Source organism: Sinocyclocheilus anshuiensis, unplaced genomic scaffold, assembly GCF_001515605.1.
Source record: "Sinocyclocheilus anshuiensis isolate Anshui unplaced genomic scaffold, SAMN03320099.WGS_v1.1 scaffold404, whole genome shotgun sequence".
In the NCBI taxonomy this organism is placed as follows: domain Eukaryota; kingdom Metazoa; phylum Chordata; class Actinopteri; order Cypriniformes; family Cyprinidae; genus Sinocyclocheilus; species Sinocyclocheilus anshuiensis.
The window spans coordinates 339973-358860 of record NW_015554088.1 but is presented as its reverse complement, the minus strand read 5'-3'; the positions used below and the strand labels follow the sequence as shown (position 1 = coordinate 358860).

Here is an 18888-nt window from a genome sequence, read left to right as displayed (position 1 = left end):
TGGAGGGACCGGCTCTATCGCATCCTTCGCCAGTAGGACTGCGACCTCCGCCCGCAAGACAGGACCATCGGCCGCCTTCACTGTTGTGAAGCGGATGCCACTGAACTTGGGGGGACTCCGGGCGAACTGAATCGCATAGCCGAGGCTGATGGACCGCAGAAACCAGCGAGACGGGCTGAGTAGCTCTAGCCAGGCACCCAGATACCGTCCAAGCGGGACCAGTGGAGCCACTGCCATACCCGCAGTGGGGCAGCGAAGTGGAACGCAGGGACCCAACTCGGGCGGCTTGTGAGCGGACCGAAGAAGGGTCTGAGTGTGCGGTGCAACGCTTACCTGGTTCCACAGGTTGGCAGAGGGTGCGTGAGTAGGGCCTTCGTTGACTCTCTCGAACCGCCCGCTGCTGCCAGCTGGCGAAGGAGGAGGATGAGCGTGGTCCGCGTATGCGGCACGGGAGCGGGGGGCGGACGCAGGGGGCCCTCATTCTGCTTCTGTACAGCTGAGAGCTGCTGGGCCAGGCTCTCAACCGCATCGCCGAAGAGGCCGGTCTGGGACACAGGGGCATTAAGGAACCGAATTTTGTCGGCATCCCTCATATCGACCAGACACAGACCCTTTTTGCACTTCTGAACCACCATAGTGGACATCGCACGACCCAGAGACTGCGCAGTGACCTTCGTCGCTCGTGGCGCGAGGTCCATAGCGGTGCGGAGTTCTTTGAGAACTTCTGAGTCGTGACCACCCTCGTGCAGGTCCCTCAGTGCCTTACATCCGGTCGTCGGGAGGAGCGCCAAAGGATACGGCTGGTACGCGCCTTGTAGAGACCATCACCCAGCGCCAGGTAACGACCGCATCCAGAAATGGCCGGGTGATACGTTGTCTATAGCAAGACCCACATCGTCTTTACAAAGACGTAACGTCAAGTTTGCCACGCAACGTCGTCTTTAAAAAGACGCACCCGAAATTGCTCTTTTAGGGAAGAAGCTATTTTAGCGTGCTGAGGCGCACAGGGGAGATGATCACCTGCAACACAAACAGGGGGTAGTGCAGCCTGATGTGTGCAACCCACTCAACACGGGAAACCACCACCGCTGAAGCGCCGTACCGCCAACACGAAGAGCTCTCCAAGAGCACGCTGAACTCATTCAGTCTTCTTCTCTCAGTAGAGTAGTCAGGAGCAGAACGATGTGATCGCTCGGCTCCAAAGCGAAAAGCTGAATATGCGCTGCATCTGCTGCCTACTTATACTCACGCTGTGATCAGCGGCAGCTGGATGCAATAATCGCATGCCAATGTGCATTGGCTCGTTTAGTTTACACTCGAAGTAGATTGGTCTCTCTAAGCGAGATCCCAATTCGTCAGTCAGCCGACGTGACGTCGAGAGTGACCGACTGAAAGGGAACTGCATATAACAGCCCATGAACCTTGTGTCAATAACAAATGGGACCCGTGTTAGAAAGCACTGTATGAATTGAGTTGCACAAATATCACATCCAGAACGTTTGGCCAACGTTAGCATTGCTGATCGCCTCAGTTTGCTCCGTATGCGACACAAACACTGCTGTGGGTGGATGAGTGTTTCACAGCTTTTACGCCCTATTAAATGAAAATTTAATGTTTCAATACAGAGCACAATTTAGTTAAACCGCAAAGGATAGATGACAATTCAAAGGTGATGATAGATTCATCAGAGGTTTGCGCCAGTCACCGAATCTCAGGAATACATGTGTGCATATATATATAAAGAGCATGTATGTGACACGGGTTAAAGTGTAGGTCAAGAATCAAGGAGAAAAACAAAACATATTGCATACTGATTTAGTGATTTTTTTAAAGACAAAATAAAACGTTAATAAAACGATAAAAGTGGTTGTGGAAATCTTGCTCTGATTGGCCAGGAGTTTAAAAATATCTTTTTAAACAATTTAATGTCAACTTCCTCATAGACGGGCTACAGGAGCAATCTGTAGTCAGAGATAATTAAATTAAACATGAGCTCATCTTGATAGAACTGAGAAGGGGTTGGTCAAATGTGTGTGTGTGTGTGTGTGTGTGTGTGTGTGTGTGTGTGTGTGTTGAGGAATCAAGAGGCAATTTATGAATAAGAGAAGCAAATAAAAGACAATATCACTAACAGCTATACATATTCCAGGGAGGTGTACATTCTCTCTAATGCACAGACCACATATAGAGAAACACTGCAGTGGCTTAATAAAGTCAAAATTTCTATTAAGACACTATACCTTTTATTGAAAAGGACTTATGATCACTGAAAAATCTAAATGTTAGCTGTAATTCTAGACACACTGAGCCTTGGTGCTCATGTGGGAAAAACAGGTTTGAATCTGACCTGCAACATGTCCTGTTTTCATTTCCTGTTTTCATTAAAAAAACAAAAACAAGCCTGAGCCATTCCAACAATTCACCACCTCTGCCATTGCTAAATGTACAATCGAGACATTTCATAACAAACCTGCCAACATTTTGGACCATAAAAGGCTTATTTGCATAGCTAATGTTAAAGGAAGCATAAACAAACAAAAAAATGTACAAAAAAATAAACTATGGATCTTTTCTTTTTTCACAAAATCTCAGTCAAAGATTTGAAGCTGTACAGTGAGAAATCATTCTGATGTGAATGTAAGTGCATTTGTGCATAGGTGTGTTATTTGTGCTGTAAAAGCCTTTGCCATATGCAACAAGAAGTAGATTAGCCTCATATATGTAAAAATATGTCTGACAAGGCACAGAGTGGGAACATTTCTTCGAAAAAAGACAAATGCTCCAAGCACGTGAAAGCTTGCGATTACAGATTTTCTCCTCTGCTTTTTTTTTTTTTTTGCATTCTTTTTACCTCTCTGAAGCCTGACAACCATCCGTACCCTCGCTTTTTCTTTTGTTAATTCCTTCATCTGCTCTTTCTTTTCAATATCCACCCTCTACCAGCGGAAAGCAAAGGGTTTTATGGCACTGTAAGGAAGATAGCAGTCACTCTTCCTCGATTTCAAACATCAAGTCGTGTAATGGAAAGAAACAGAGAAAGAGAGAAAAGGACAGAGAGATAAAGAGAGAAAGAGAGGCCACGGCATTCAGGAGTCCAGGTGCCCTGCTGAGCAGAAGCCATTCTGCCTTACACTATCTTGTCACTGCAGACGCATCGCTGGGGCAGACGTGAACAAAAAGCAGCCCAAAGTCAATTGTCTCCTCTGCTGAATGGCTTTCTATTGCAGGCTGCATACATTTACTCAGGCATTTGGGGGGAAAAAAGAGGTTGTGCTATTGTAACTAAAGGCGAGTGAGGAGGGTGACACTCACTAATATTTACTTTGGATTGTAACGACTGGGTTCATGATGATGTCATAAAGAGACTGAGACGCACGGCTTCCCACTTACACAAATATGGATCATGAGCCGGAGTCAATTTTTCATAGTTTCATGGTTAAGTGCTCCTTTGTTATTTCGTAATTAGCAAACAATTAATGAGTATGTTCTCTCATTAATTAATAATCTGTAATTATGGAGTATTAAAATAAACCATCACATTCATAATAATCCAATCAATTGATACTGAAAATATCACTTTTAGATTATGTTACGCCCTATTATTTAAAAAATAGAAAATAAATAGCAAAAAATATATAACAATAACAATTCAAGTAATAACAACAATAACCCAGCAGATGTCAAATTAACTTCAGGGTAGATTTAGTTGACTCATTACCGCTTTGTCGGGGCGCCTCAAAATGAATGGTCCCCGAGGGTTTAAGAAATAGCTTACTCTCGAAATCCTTGAATTCCATTTTTTCAAGGTAATGCTTTTAGTCGGCCTCGTATGTGGTTAATTACGACAGTGCCTACAAATTAATTCAGCCGGTTCAGAGTGCACAAAGAAGGGTCTTGCCGCGGATGCACAAATAACAACACACAGACCCTCACTGAAAAATAGTGTACGTGTGTGTGTGTGTGTGTGTGTGTGTGTGTGTGAGGGGAACAGCGCAGCGGGGGCCACACTGCCGGCTTCCTGCAGTCTCTCCTCCAGACCTCCCGTTTCTGAACTTGATGAGTCAAAGGTCAGAAAAACAACAAGTCAATAGGCAGGCAGAGAGAAACCGAGAGAGAAAGAGGAGCCTATGATTTTGGCCCTGTAATAGTTTTCTGTAATCGCTCTGTATTGATTAAACCTCACTTCAGAAAGGAGTGTTGCTTCGGAGCACACCTAACCCCCCCTGCCTTCTTTCTCTCTTTCCTGGTCAGAAATTCCATATGGAGGTAATCTTTCACCTTTGTTATTCCTCGCTGCTCCCGCTGCATCTGCCACTGCTGCCGCCAGCCCTGCTCTCTACCGGCGGAGAGAAAGCAAACAACCCGAGCACACGCGCAAACACTGTCTGATTAGCACACAGTCAACCCAGCAGAGGTCTTCCTCATTTCACCACTGCACTTCTGTATTCCCTCTCGAAACAAACTAGACAAGTTTATTCTCCACACGTTAAGGCTTCTTTCACCCTTCCTGCTGGGATTTCTCCATCGCTACAGCCCGGATCAGACACATTATATGTTAACGGCACCAAAGAAATTAAAGTAAAATAATTGGATTTGTTCATTACCACCCCCCTCGCCCCCCAAAAAAATGTTAGCAGGTGCGGAAGCGAATGGCATTGTATAATGGTGTTTAAAATGATTAAGCAGAAAAACTTGAAAAAATAGCCACCTCACAAAGACCACAAACTTCCTCAGAAAAACAGATACCTGAAAAAAAGGAGAGACGGAGAGACTGAGAAAGCAAAATTGGAAAAAACAGCATATGCTAACAAAAAAAATATTTTCAAGCATTCTGCCACATTCCCTTCATTTGATTCATTTAAATGCAAAAGCGAGAGAAAGTGAAAGGGAAGAAAAAAAACAAACCCCTCCTGCTAAAAACACTCAATTTACTGACAGGCAAATGACTTCACGCTGCCACTTAATCTCATTTCTTGCATAATGCCCTCTAATTAGCATATCAAAGTGAATTAATACTTCTAGGGCATTAGCAATGGGGAAATCTACTCAGGGCCTCCAGTAGCAGTTAGTGGAGTGCCAAGAAAGCTCCCCAACACTACAGACAGCTTTGCATTGCAAAACGCTTCTATCCATTTATCCGCCATGTATGTATCTCTCTCCTCTCCTCCTCCACCCACCCTCTCTCTCTCTCTCAAATCATCTAGCCCAGCCACTCTTTGAAAAAGAAAAAGAAAGAAATTTCTTCATGCTGATTCTCCGCAGTGCCCCAGGGATCCCAAAAACAACTCAGCCCGACAAGACTTTGAATTTGCGGTAATCTGTGGTTAATCTTACAATTAACGTTTTTGTACTCGTCAACACGACGGTTGTCATTCACAACCTTCGCAATGAGCGATAAGAAAGATCTAGAGGCCTTCCACTCAGACAGTTTAGGGGTGTAAATGCGTACATCCCTGACATTCTCATAGTCAAGGCAAAGGTACACACTCTTAACACACTCATGCATCACGAACAGTCACACACATCATCTCTGTTCGCTCGCTCTACAAACAGATGTACATACACAGCTTTTCCTTCTCACTGTTTACATAGTTACAGTACAAACACTTCAGGTTTGATTTACCCTTTTTCGCCTTTAAGCCCCCTTTGCATCAGATCCAAAAGCAACAATGAATGTTTCATCTTTTCAAAGCTCTGTTCTCTGCTGCGATTCACAAATACAAGGCCAAGAAATCTCTCCGATTGGAACTTATTCATACATCAGCACTGGCAGTTGTTAGCATTTTCTCTTATTGTATAAAGAGATACATTTAGCAGTGACTGCATGGCACAAACTGTACAATATCAATATCACACACTAAGCTCAACGATGAAAACTATTAATTGCAAAAAATAATAACGACTAAATTTGAGTTATGATGCAACTTTTTTTTTTAATCTATAATAAAAAATTATCTGGTTAAAGACAAACATAAATTAAATCTCCACAGCAGTCATAAATTCAGAACATCTACAACAAGTTGCAGAGACTGCATTAAATATTCACAAATTGTCCGATAACTTTCAGGAACTTAATCACATTGTAGTTTTTCAATTTCACAGATTTGCTCTGCTCTGCAACAGCACCAAACCCTGACGAAAACCCCTGAACTACTCATTCCTTCGACGCATCTGTTGAGTACGATAAGCGAAAAGTACATACTGCTCTGACACTAGGTGTTCACTAGGTATGTGTGTGGTGCGTTAAAGGAGAAAAAAGCCTCCAGAAGATGTGTTTCGCTGAAAAAAAAAAAACAACAACAAGCAGTAGCAGTAGTAGCATGCTTATCAGTGGAAGTCTCTCTTATCACTCTGATGAGACAATATCCTTCAACGGGCCTGTGGAGAAAAAAAAAAGCCGACAGCTTTCCTCATCTCTCAAAACCTGCACACTATAGCAGGTAAATTTAAGTACAAGTACGTCTTCACTAGTCTATTTTTAAAATTATTTAACAATTTAAAAATTCTGCTATTGTGATATTATGAAAACCTTTTTTTTATGTCTTATTTCACAGAGCAGGAAAGAATAAAAAGCGTACATACATGTACGGAACAGGAAAATATCATGCTTGTGTTCACTTTGTGAGTTAATAAACAAATTAGCAGAATGAAACTTGTTAAGAAATTAGTCCGGATGCGTTAAGAAGGAGTTGAAAAAGAAACCATTCAAACAGGCAGCGTCAAAGGGATTAACTGAGATTACAGCAACTGAGCTAGTAAACAAGCTCATTTAAATAATTAGCATACTTAGGGACTCTACTCTTTATGCATATTTAATTAGAGCTATAATGTAATAAGGGACATAGCTGTATTAAACGTAACATGATAGGTGCACATGGAAGCACTGTCAACAGCTGGTGGTGGGTTTAAAATAATCAAAATACTTGTACAATGTAAAATTAAATGGAAAAGCTCCTCATAAATAATGCTAGAAATGTGTTTGCATATAACTGTATATGTAAGTAAATAATGGATAATTGTTAAAACACAAGAATAAAAAGAAAATTTGAATTTGGAATTGGGAAAGAAAAGAATTTGGAAAGAAAAACATTGCATGAGTACACCTATACATACAGTAACACACAATTTACTCATAAGATACTGCACATTCCTGGTAAATGCCCCTTATCTTAGGGTCTCTCTGGATTCTGCATATTTTGTTATGTGGTCATTCTCTCTTTATGCCTGTGCCCTGCATGATTGCACAACGCGCGCGCCTTTGCGCACATCACGCGCGTTTGTTAACCGTCGCAGCATAAAGGAAAAACTGCACATTAAATTATATCCACTAAGCTACTGGACGTACTGAACTGATTCTGTTTCAACGGGTACTGATTTCTCCCTCAAAGAAAAAAACTGTCTTTTGTGAGACAGTGACATATGCTAATGTTCCGTGTCATTGGGGCAGGCGGTTTAGCCTTGGTAACGCACGTGCTGGATTGACGCGCGACACACTGTTTCAGAGGTGCTTGAGTGTAAGAAAACGTGGAGATAGAATATTTCTGTTTGTTAAAGACATCCATATGCACTCAAAAATATTTTTCTCCCACTTCTATAACACACTTCTAATTACAACTAAGATGAGTGGTGTCACACACGAGCCACATGGAAGTAAACATTTTGCACGATAACGTGCGTTCGTGCTTCTGCCACAACAATTAATTTATAAAAAATCCCTAAAGGTTAAAGTATGGTTGCCATTCAGGATCAATGTTTTACTTTAGTTAAATACTGAAATATATATATATATATATATATATATACACACACATATAAACACTTCTGAAAGGTCTCCGTCAGTGGTCAGTAAAGTCATACACTGTAAAATAAAATAATAATAATAACTAACAATTAAATCAAGTTTAGTTACAGCTTTAATTTGTAAGTGGTGCAAAACTGACAACTTACAGTTCATGACAATTTGCATTTAATTACTGATAAAGAAATCCAGATTAAGCTTTAAACACGCATACTATTTAGTATAAATTGCATACATTATTATAAGATTATTAGGATTTAAATATTTGTCCATGTGTACTATGTGATCTAAATATTTTTTACAAGTTAGGCTCACATCAAACTAATAATAAATGGCATTGATAATTCGTGACCATAACAAGTCCGTTTTAACACAACAACAACAAAATTCAACGATGCCATAACGCCAAGCGTCTTTGCACGTGTCGGAGAACGATGTAACCTTCACAGCGCTGGCGTCTTTCATAATAAAATGGGGGCAATAATTAACTGCAGGACCGCCGATACTGCCAATAATTATCCAGTAAATTGGTCGCATAATTAGGCAGAGGAGCGCAGGAATTGGACCGCGCTCCGAACCAGGAACACGCGTCAACGCTCACTGGGCTCGCATTAAACAAAACAAGCCTGATACACAGCACCAACCCCGCACAAAACATATCCTCAATGACAAATGCACAGTATCCCGAAGTTGCATAATTGCCTAACAATTCACCAAGTGTGGGTCTTGAAAGATTAAATGGACGGTGTGAGAATAGCGCACTGTAAACAAGGGATCTGCCGGCGTGCCTCTCTCATATGCCCCCAGAAGAAGGCACTCAGTTCAGCCTCACGATGCAACGCAAAGAGGAGGGAGGGGCTCATCGTTGCACACTCTTATTCTTAGAAATCCAATTATGACATTTATTCGTTTTCAGAAATGAGAAACAGGAATGTGGATGCTGGATTTGGCTTGGTACAACTGGACTCCGCTGACGACCAAATAAAAAAAACAGTAAAGATGGCGGTGTCTGAAGGATTAGTGGCACTGTATTGTTGCTTTTTTTCTTCTTGATATGTCTGTGCGTAATTTTGCCTTTTCGTTCGGGTATCTTACCTGTTTTCTCTTTGATCTCGCAGAGGACACTGAAGAGAGCTGGCTTCATTCTGTGACAGTTGAGCCCATGTTTCCTGTGCCATTTGGGAGCAAGAGACGAGATTGATATATAGTCACTTAAAACTCATAATTCTGTCGCATTGAAACTTTCATCAAGTCTCAAGTTTAAATGTAACCTTAAACTGCATTAAATTGAGAGTGATAAACGCATAGGCAAAGCTGGCTTTACACATCACAGTTCAAGTTCAAAACAAAGCTACGTAAAATTAGTACCAAATATTTATATTGATTGTCAACAAAAAAAAAGTTGTGTAGTTGCTAAGGGCTGTAAAAGTATCAGGGCCTTCTTGAGTTTAGAAGTAGAAAAGTGTGAGGAACTTTTAATGAGATGCCCACATGTGTTGAATACTTTACCTGTGTATCATTCTCAATGTAAAAGTCAGAGGCTATTTTTAATATCAGCTACAAGTAACTGTGATATTTTGTCTAAACTTTAGAACTTGATACATCATAATGGTGATTTTAACCTGTGATACGTCCACCTGGATTTCAATGCAAACGTGACTCTCAAGGTATTACTATATTAACATTTGTGAAAAATTACTGTTGTGACAAGAGTCTCAATGTGTGGACAGTACTGTAAAATAAAAGTTGGATGTTGTAACGTGTGAATAGAAGCACTATACGCTATTTTAAAAAAATAAAACGAGAAAGAATTAATACAAAGACTTTCTGAACAAAACAATATTAACGTTTAGATTAAAAAAATGCACCAACTTTGCTTGCGCCTCGTCCAGGCTTTGGTCGGTGATGGTCATAATCTGATGCAGAATGTCACCGATGTCTTGTTTTCTTCCATCCCCATCGGTTCCGTCGTGTCCGTGTGGAGGCGGCAGAGCCATGCCTCCCTGTACCGAGTGACCGGCCAGGCTGACACCGCCGAGAGCCTGCATGATCCGGGCTTGCTCGTCCATAGTCCGCCGCAACACAATCAATGCGCTCGTGCTCAGTCACTGACGGGTGAAATAAAGTCGGATAATGCACATGCAAAAACAACTTGATTATTTCATGTGCGGCGGTTAACGGGTCGCTATCTTGCACAAAATATTGACCGTGAAGCAACGCAAAATACAATAAATCGCTGGATGAAATATAGTGGAATTGATGTCTCAGGAATCACTTTATGGAAAATATTTAAATCGTCTTTGATCCTCCTGTATGAATGTCCATTGGAGAAAAATTCGCAATATTTCTTGCCTATTATTTAAGTAAACTTCAGCGTTCAGGGGACAGTGGTTGCCCGTTCAATCCTGTCCGAATCTTCATGCCAATTTGTCTTTTTCTTTGAAGAGCTGGGGTCCTTTGCAGATGTCTGGAATTCTTATGTGCGGGCTTCTTAGGATAATTTCGCCCTGTGCACTTCTGGAAAACTTGGACAAATCCCGTAGTATTACAAAGAGTTGCAAGCAAAACATCCCATGCCTCCGATGGAAAGTAACAATTCAACTAAATTAATGATTATGTAATTAAAAATAAGCACATTGAGTGATGAAAAATTGGAAAAAAATATTGCCTTCGAAAAGATTTTCCAAAAATAAAATATACGAAAATGAAAGAAGCCGAGTGAAATCAATTAAACCATCAGCACCGGCGACCAGAGCTATACAGATTGTAGGAAAAAAATATAAAAACGTATAAAACAAGTTCTCACTTTCAGTAGGCAAAACAGAAAAACTGGCGGAAAAAAATTAATCACGCGCAATAAAGCGATGCGCAAAAATATCTGCTGGCGGAAATTTATGAGTCGAGCGCGCGGGCTGTGTGTGCTTTATGTTGTTTGATGGCAGCGGTAGTGAGCGATTGACAATGTGCCAATGCCATTCACTCAGTGCAGACGTGTCAGAGAAGAAAAAAAGATACAAAATCGACATCAAAATGCACGCTCCGCCCTGCAGAGGAGGGGTCTTAGATTCTTGTCGCTTCTCGCCGAAGCCTCCGAAAACAAAACGCCAGTTAGCTACTAATGATACTGCTGGTGATGATAATGATGAGACCAAAGCATCAAATCAACAGCGTTTAAGTCTCCACTTACGCGTGCCTCATTTAAAAGCGCGCCCGTGCATTGAGATGCCGTTACATTATAACCATTTCCAATAAAACAAACAAAAGGTAGGAGTTTTATATTGTCTGATTTAAACTAATAATGAATTGCACGGGCCCCCTCGCTTCCTTACACCATAGTACGGTCGCCTTCAACAAGCCTTGCTTGGCAGGAAAGCAAAGGACATGTTTATAATATTGGAAATAGACGCATCGAACCAATCAGCGAACAGTCCGTGTTTGAGTGACGGACCCAAGGATCAATGGGTGGCTCCCTCTGAGCAAGAACGCCCGCCTTCAGAGCTCACTACCTTTCCTACGGTTGTACAGAGAGATATCAACTTCTGATTGGCCGTTGCCACGGGTGACATCTACTGCAAAAGCAGGCGGCGCTGCGCAGCGCTCCTCGGCAGTTGCTATGGTAGCAGACTGCTCGGTGGGCTTGAAGCAAAGAGACACACTGAAACATATCTGCGCCTTCCTCCAGTTGCCTCGCTTGTTACATACGCCTTCCTAAACCCACTGTGTTTTTCCCGCCAAACCACTGTTTCCGATTCCAAATCACTACATTTCATTTAAGCTGGCCTTGTTGCGATTTAAAATACGTGTCTTTTGTTCAAAGTCATAAACCTATGTCGTTTTATTTTTTTTTATTTCTTTTTTTGTTCTTGTGCTGAGGTAAATAATAGCTCATCACAGACCAAAAACGAATACAAAGGAAATATATATGTGCTAACTCCACAATACAGAGTTGTATTATTTGATTATGTGTATATTTTACTACAAACACTATTTTTGATTGTTTCATTGCCTAGTTCATTTTATTAAAGTTCACATCTTAAAGATAAACTTCAACTTTTTTATTTTCTACTTCATTGCATTGATGCATTCAATTATTTTATTTTTAATTTCATCTATTATAAGCATGTAAGCAAGTAATAATCTATATTTATACTGGTCAAAAGCATTCAGACACTATTTATTGTGCTAATTGTATCATTACAGTAGGTACAAATGAGCTGATTTCATTTTATTTGTGAGTGAAAAGAAAAAAGTCGCACTTTGCCACAAGATACTGTGTGTACCTACAGGTTAATATTCATTATGAAATCCTCTGGTGCCATGGCTGAGGTAATGCATTTTGGCAGGGCTGCACTTGTGACATGACAGCCACTGATGTGATGGGACTAATTACCAAGAATCAGAGACACATACCGAGGAAACAGAGCTGTTAATTTTTGCACAGTAAGAAAGTCAATCAGACACCCTTCCAAAGGCACCAACATGTGATGCTACGCTGAGAATTTGTGAAAGCTGGCACCAGAAAGTCCGATCCATAGTGCATGAACTGACTGAAGGCCCTGTGGACTGCCTCCATCACTGACACACTCAACACGGGAAATTAACTCAGGCTAATTAAAGAGTGAATAATCAGATACGCAGAAAATCAAAACTTCCTCTGGGATGAGCCAGTTGAGGATAAACAATGTGAAAAGCACAGAAGGATCTGTCAGCAAGCTTGGAGCTTCAAGAGCTTCATGATATTCAAAATAGCATTTATTTATTTGATTTTATTTGATTTTTTTATGCCAGAGAGTATGTTTTTAAAACATGTATGTAGACATGGTTTTGATGTAGGGGAGATCACAGAATGCTGTAACACGGATTGAGATAATTTTCATTTATTAAAAAAGGACAGTGGATATTGTTTATTTACTGCGTAAACTTGTAAATTAAGTGAATGTAACAGACGTTTAGTCATCTTAACATATAATTATATATATTTTCTAATTATATGTATAATTATATATATATATATATATATATAATTGGTCCCAAAAATATGGTTATGCACACACACACACACACACACACTATGTTTTTAGCTTATGTTTATTGTATTTGTTTAGAATTTCTTTGGATTTTTTATAAAAAATGTTTTCATACATGTTTGAAATCAAATTCTTAAAATTCTAAGCTACTTCAATTTGTAAGAGATAAACACAGAAATATTATAGCAACATTTGAGTCACATCCTTCATTGTGTCTAGTAATTAAATGTGTATTTAGGCTATGTCAGACTGACAATAATGGCTATATTGTCCTAAATACCTATACTACTATAATACTGTCTAAATACCATAACTTTGTTCTGTAATAGTTTGATATAAGCACCATATTTAATACAACCGTTGGCTTTTGATTTAAACATCAATCCTCCTGAACAATACAGATCAAACTGTAGAATTTATAGTGGCATATTTACTTCAACTCTTGTGTATGAATTGGTGTTCAGAGCAATTGATTAAATTCTTCGGGTGCAATAAGTGGTTGATATATTAGTCATGGATCATGTTAACACAGTTACTGGATCCTGAGCAAGAATAATGAGCTCACCTTTAATTAACCATTTCACACATATCACAGATTAAGACAACATGCCACAAGCCCTGTAATTCAATTGTTTTGGCTGCGTCTAAGTGTGTGTGTGTGTGTGTGTGTGTGTGTGAGAGAGAGAGAGAGAGAGAGAGTAGAGTTTCGCCTTCATTTTTATATAGTCGTTGTCATTTTTGTTATCAGTGTGTAAAGGAACTAGATTGAATACAGCATGTGCGGCTGACAGATTATGAATTTTTAAAATCACAAACATCCAATATTATAAGCACGTCACATGAATTTAAGCAACATAACATTTAGAAGTTGTCAAAGTTAAGAAGCAGATAAGAGGCGCTCACTCTCTCGCTCTTTTTAGCAAGCTGTGTGGTTTGGCTCTTTCATATTCACTTGACCTTGAAGTATCAGCCCAGCACACTCCCGAGTTTAGTGAATGGAAGTCCCAGACCCACTGCATTTATCACTGAAATACTGTGCTGGCAGGTGGCTCTGTATACCTGTCATAGAGGGCTCAAAGGAACAGCTCCAGATCTTCTCCTCCACAACACCGTATGATTCTTCATTACCTTACGTTGCTTGCCTTTCCACCATTGTTTTCAGCCATATGTCAACATAATTCATTTTCCCCAAGTATGGCAGCAAATCTTTTGGTGGGAGGGAAAAAAGACACTTCAGTTTATTGTGGTCATGATGCCATGCTTACATAATGACATAAACACAATTTCTATTATTGGATGTTTACTGCCCACTTCCTTCAACCGGCTTAAAGTGCAGTATGCCTATAGACTGAGCATCTTGAAAATATCAGCCGAAGTTTCTCCCAAATATGGCCACTGTAACCTCGCTGTTGTCAGTGGTAACAGTTGATATTATTGCTCTTGGACAGAAGCCCACCGTTCAGGATTATTTTCACTAATGAGCACACCAGGTTTTTTTTTGGTCCTACGCATACTATTTTTTCACCCCAAGTGGTTACTCTTACTACTAATTTTTGCATTCCCATTTGCTCCAATAGCAAAAGGAAAAAAAATCCACGATAGCATATCTAAAGAAAATAGTGTTAATGATGTAAATTTGTGTTTATTTTTTTTATTTTATTTTTTAGTATTGCCAGCACAATACTACTGTACATAGCTCCCTTTTATCTCTTTAATATTTAAAAGCACTCAATTATTTATCGCTTATTTATGCATATAGGGGTGCTAATTAGTCACAAAATCGTTCTTATCTGACAGGTTTAATTGACAGTCTCAAAACAAATAGCCCCTGTCTCATAACATACACATCATTTTCAGGAGAATTAAGTTTTTGAAAACTGAACAGGCTGTCACCTTACTTTTTTTTTTTTGTGACAGCCAAAAAGGGGCCCACAGGTGTCTCAGAAAGCAGTGACTGTGTTGTCATAATTCATTTAGGCATCCTTCTGCAAAGCCATAATTACCTAATTAGCTTGTTAATTAGGAGATTAGCATTTACTGATAGAGTGGCTTGTTTAGTGAGAGGTGGAGTGGAGTTCCAGTGGAGTAAGTTACGAATGTGTTGCCTAAAAGTGCCTCCCAAGTCATTTCGCTCTCTATTCAGGTCAGATATCAGCCTTGATGGAAAGATGTTAATAGTATTGAAAAGTTATGCAAATAAATGGTTTGAGCACCAACCTTATTGATACATTTTGATGTTTAAATGGTGGGACTTATTTTCTTTATTTTATTTTATCATCAAATAGCCTAATAAACACAAACATACCTTTGCAGTGTCTTTAAGATTCCAGCTGAACTGCTGAGCGCTGCTTTCTGTCTCATTGCCCAGGTTACAGCACAAGTAGTCTAGCAACTTAATAGTCTCTCGTCTATATGTCGCCAAGTCATGTCCTGTTGCTGAGGAAGATTGGAGGAAATGACTTGAACAGACAGTGCCAGAGACGTTACTAACCATGTTAGCACCAGTCTCTTATCTAGTTTATGTGTTTGTTTATTCATTTCCCGATATTCACTGCATGCAGGTCATACGTCAATGTTACCGTCAGACATACTTTATGTTTAAGAAGGCCAGTCTTGGACAGTAAATAAATAGAAGTAGTGAAAGTAGTAATTTCAGTAGTGTTACCTAGGCTCCTTTTTAAGATTACTATTTAAGTGACATGACATGTGACATGTGGCCAAGTATGGTGACCCATACTTGGAATTAGTGCTCTGCACTTAACCCATCCAAAGTGCACACACACAGCAGTGAACACACACACACCGTAAACACACACCCGGAGCAGTGGGCACCATTTATGCTGCGGCGCCCGGGGAGCAGTTGGGGGTTCGGTGCCTTGCTCAAGGGCACCTCAGTCGTGGTATTGAAGGTGGAAGAGAGAGCTGTACATTCACTCCCCCCACCTACAATCCCTGCCGGTACGAAACTCGAACCCGCAACCTGTGGGTTACAAGTCCGACTCTCTAACCATTAGGCCACGACTTCCCCATTTAGGTCACTTTTATTCAACACACAGCTTTACTGTGTAGCGAATAATAAAACACACTCCTACACTGTGCTTTCTTTCATATGCACAGTAGAACTGGGAAGACTGGTTCAAGAAATCAAGAAGTTCAAATAAACAATTTGCAGATTTATTTGATTCATCCCTATGTAGAAACCTCTCTGTGGAATACTTCATCTTCACTTTTTATATCAATATATTAAGTTAAACATTCACTAAAATTACTATGTTTCTGACTTTGTTGTAGAACTTGAAGCATTTCTAGTTTTATTTATTGTATTTAACTGTAATAATCACACACACACACACACACACACACACACACACACACACACACACACACACACACACACACACATTTATACAGTGGTATTTATTAAAAAGATGAAATTTTAGTTTGCACTTAGTTGCCGTTAGTAGCTAGCAATGTAGCTAATTTTTAAAACAACAATATTCTGAAGAAAAATAAACGGTTCTAATATGTTTGAAAATCTGTTCCTTTAATTATAAGAAATTGTGTTCCTTATAAATATGATCAGCTTTTAACTTGTGCTATACAGTTTCAAAGTAGTTTCTCTAATGCTGGTTAGTGAATCTGTTTTTAATTAATAATCCTAATATTAGGATTTAGAAAAAAAAAAGTTAAATTGTTTTTTTACTAGTCTTTTACACTGTGGTGTCTTAAGTATAGTTTAGATCGTGACTACTTTGCTTTTCCAATTTATTTTTATGTTTAAAAAGGCAAAATTGTTATCCAACTGAATGCAATTTTCATAATTATGTCTTATTATATTTTTTTTAACGGTGAAAGAAAATTAAAGCATTAATTCTATTTTTACAGTTCTGGTCTATATTCGTCCCTATAGCTTAACTTCTTCACCCAGCAGGCATCCTCCTCATTCAATCAAAGCTGCTCTGTCTCTCTCCCAGGTCAGGTTGATAAATAAGAGGGAAATATTGTTTCTGCCAGGGCATGTTGTTAACTCTCCCCCACAGTCATTACCTAATTTCAAGTGCAATCATAGAGTGGGAGGTCAATTAACAAACCATTAAAAAATGTTATAAATGCACAATTAGCATGCCAACATTTACAGGACACATTCATGGAGCTGCAATAATTTTTGATTGGGCGGTTCCAGTTCGTCCCTTCTCACTCCCTATCTGTCTGTCTGCCTGTCTTGCTTCTGCTGTCTCTCTCTGACCGTCGGTCTCTACAGACGTTTTGGTCTGGTGCCTGTTGGGCGAAGAAATTGAGGGAATGAGGCCTGATTTAATAGGTCGTTAGTGGTGGACATTCACCTCTTACATCATAGAGCTGAAGAAAAGAGAGGCAGACAATGAGAGGAAAAGAAAAAAAAATATGGGAGACATGGAGGGCTTTTCCCCTTCCATCTTCCCTTTTTAATTTGCTACATTATTGGTTGTGCTGGTTGGATGAATTACGTGCCGGTTTGTAATAGTCTTATAGTAAGGATGATGATACAGCAGAGGGCAGCCTGCATGAGGCACCGCAGAACCTGGAGATTCTCTTTCTCAGCTTCCTGGGTCGATTGTAATAGGGTCATTAGCTAGTCTGGATCATATTTTAACATTTAGCCCCAGGTTATTGCATGTAACTTGCTTGATGGTCTCTGATATGAGATTACTGCGAAATCGATGAGCTAATGAAACCGTAATGGTGTATTTCAATCAAATATCAAATGAATGTTTTTTATAAAGTATCGCTTCGTTTTGACAGGTTAGTAACAATGTCCCGTTAAAAAGAAATAGGCCCCTCAGGTAGTAAAAAAAGATCTTTAACATTTCTTAAATCATCGAAGAGAGCCTGATAAAAACCTTAGCGTGCTTTTTTTCCATTGAGTGGATAGCCTTTAATGTATTGGTTTACAGAATATACGGTGTTTGACAGCTGATTAAAATTCATTTAAAATATAATTAAGCGATTAAGATATTGATTTTACACCACCGTGCAATAAACAAGAAGTTAATATTGAGTAACTTACATTTTAGACATATTGCCAGTTACTTCCAAACGAAGCCAAAACAGAATCAAACGCTGCATCACCGATCAACAACATGAATCATTGTTTTGAAAACGAATCATTTGAGGGAATGATTCCAGGATTCACACACAAATACACTCGCGTGTATCGTTCCTAAATGGCTTAGTATCAAAGTCTTTGTTAGTATTTTAAACTAATCTGTAAAGTAAATGTTTCAATGCCTCACTCTTAAACGCGGTTATTTGTTTCGATTCTGAATAAATCAGTTTGATTTTGAGTGAATCGTTACAGTGAATGGTTCAATGACTCACTTATACTTGTTTCGTTCCTGAATTGCTGATTCTAAACGAATTGTTTGAGTGAGTGATTCATTGATTCACTCAAAAAGGCAATAACTTGTCACCACCTATTGGTGTAATAATGTAACATACAGAAAGAGTCAGAAAAAAAGTATTGGTGTGCAAATGTATTCTACTAATATCTAGTATTTTAGGCTATAATATATATTTTTAAGCAGCTACTGGTTTTTGAAGTAAATATCACAGATTAAATTTTTGTATGCATACATTTTTATGCATACATTTTACATGAGAAATCAAATAAAAGTTTTTATTCATTTCATTTGAACTTTCCAATGCAGTGCTATCATTGTGCAAAATCAGCTAACTTCAACAACGAACAAATGTGTCTTTTACACTGTTTTAGGTCTCCTATCACACATTTCCCTAAAGTAACTGAAAAAAAAGAGTCATAAGCAACATTTCCTTCACACATATAATGAAAGCAATGGCATCCCAGTTTAAGGTTTGGCCCGTGTTTTCAGAGTCTCTCCTATTCCAGAGTACAGAGACATGTGAGTAGATCCAGCCGGGCCTCTTCCTCCAGCTCTGCTAAGGGCAGGCAGATGTAAGGGATCAGGGGCAGGCGTGGAGCCTCGCAGGGGGAAGGTGAGCGGTACACAGCTTCTTCGCTCCCAGTGATCAATCATTCTCCACTTGTCCTCCTCCCTGGCCCGC

At 39.6% G+C, this 18888-nt stretch overlaps 1 protein-coding gene and 1 long non-coding RNA gene across 14 annotated transcripts in view; both read right to left on the bottom strand.

Annotated features, from left to right (window-relative positions):
• Positions 1-10463, bottom strand: part of LOC107669256 (pre-B-cell leukemia transcription factor 3) — a 95548-nt gene extending 85085 nt beyond the window's left edge. For 7 of the 13 annotated variants that reach the window (XM_016461428.1, XM_016461429.1, XM_016461431.1 and 4 more), the window contains exons 1-2: positions 9671-10463; positions 8894-8967 (exon numbers count right to left, since the gene is read on the bottom strand). In XM_016461428.1, the coding sequence (XP_016316914.1) occupies positions 8894-8967; positions 9671-9867 (271 nt within the window). In that variant the 5' untranslated portion in view covers positions 9868-10463. Of the gene's footprint in view, positions 1-8893; positions 8974-9670 lie in introns of all 13 variants that reach the window. The other 6 variants (XM_016461426.1, XM_016461432.1, XM_016461430.1 and 3 more) reach the window with 1 other exon arrangement.
• Positions 10464-13521: 3058 nt separating this feature from the next.
• LOC107669249 (uncharacterized) lies at positions 13522-17938 on the bottom strand. The gene is made up of 3 exons (XR_001631961.1): positions 17873-17938; positions 15131-15261; positions 13522-14031 (listed from the first exon to the last, which is right to left on the bottom strand). It is a non-coding gene; the product is annotated as an uncharacterized LOC107669249 (long non-coding RNA).
• Between the last annotated feature and the right edge of the window lie 950 nt (positions 17939-18888).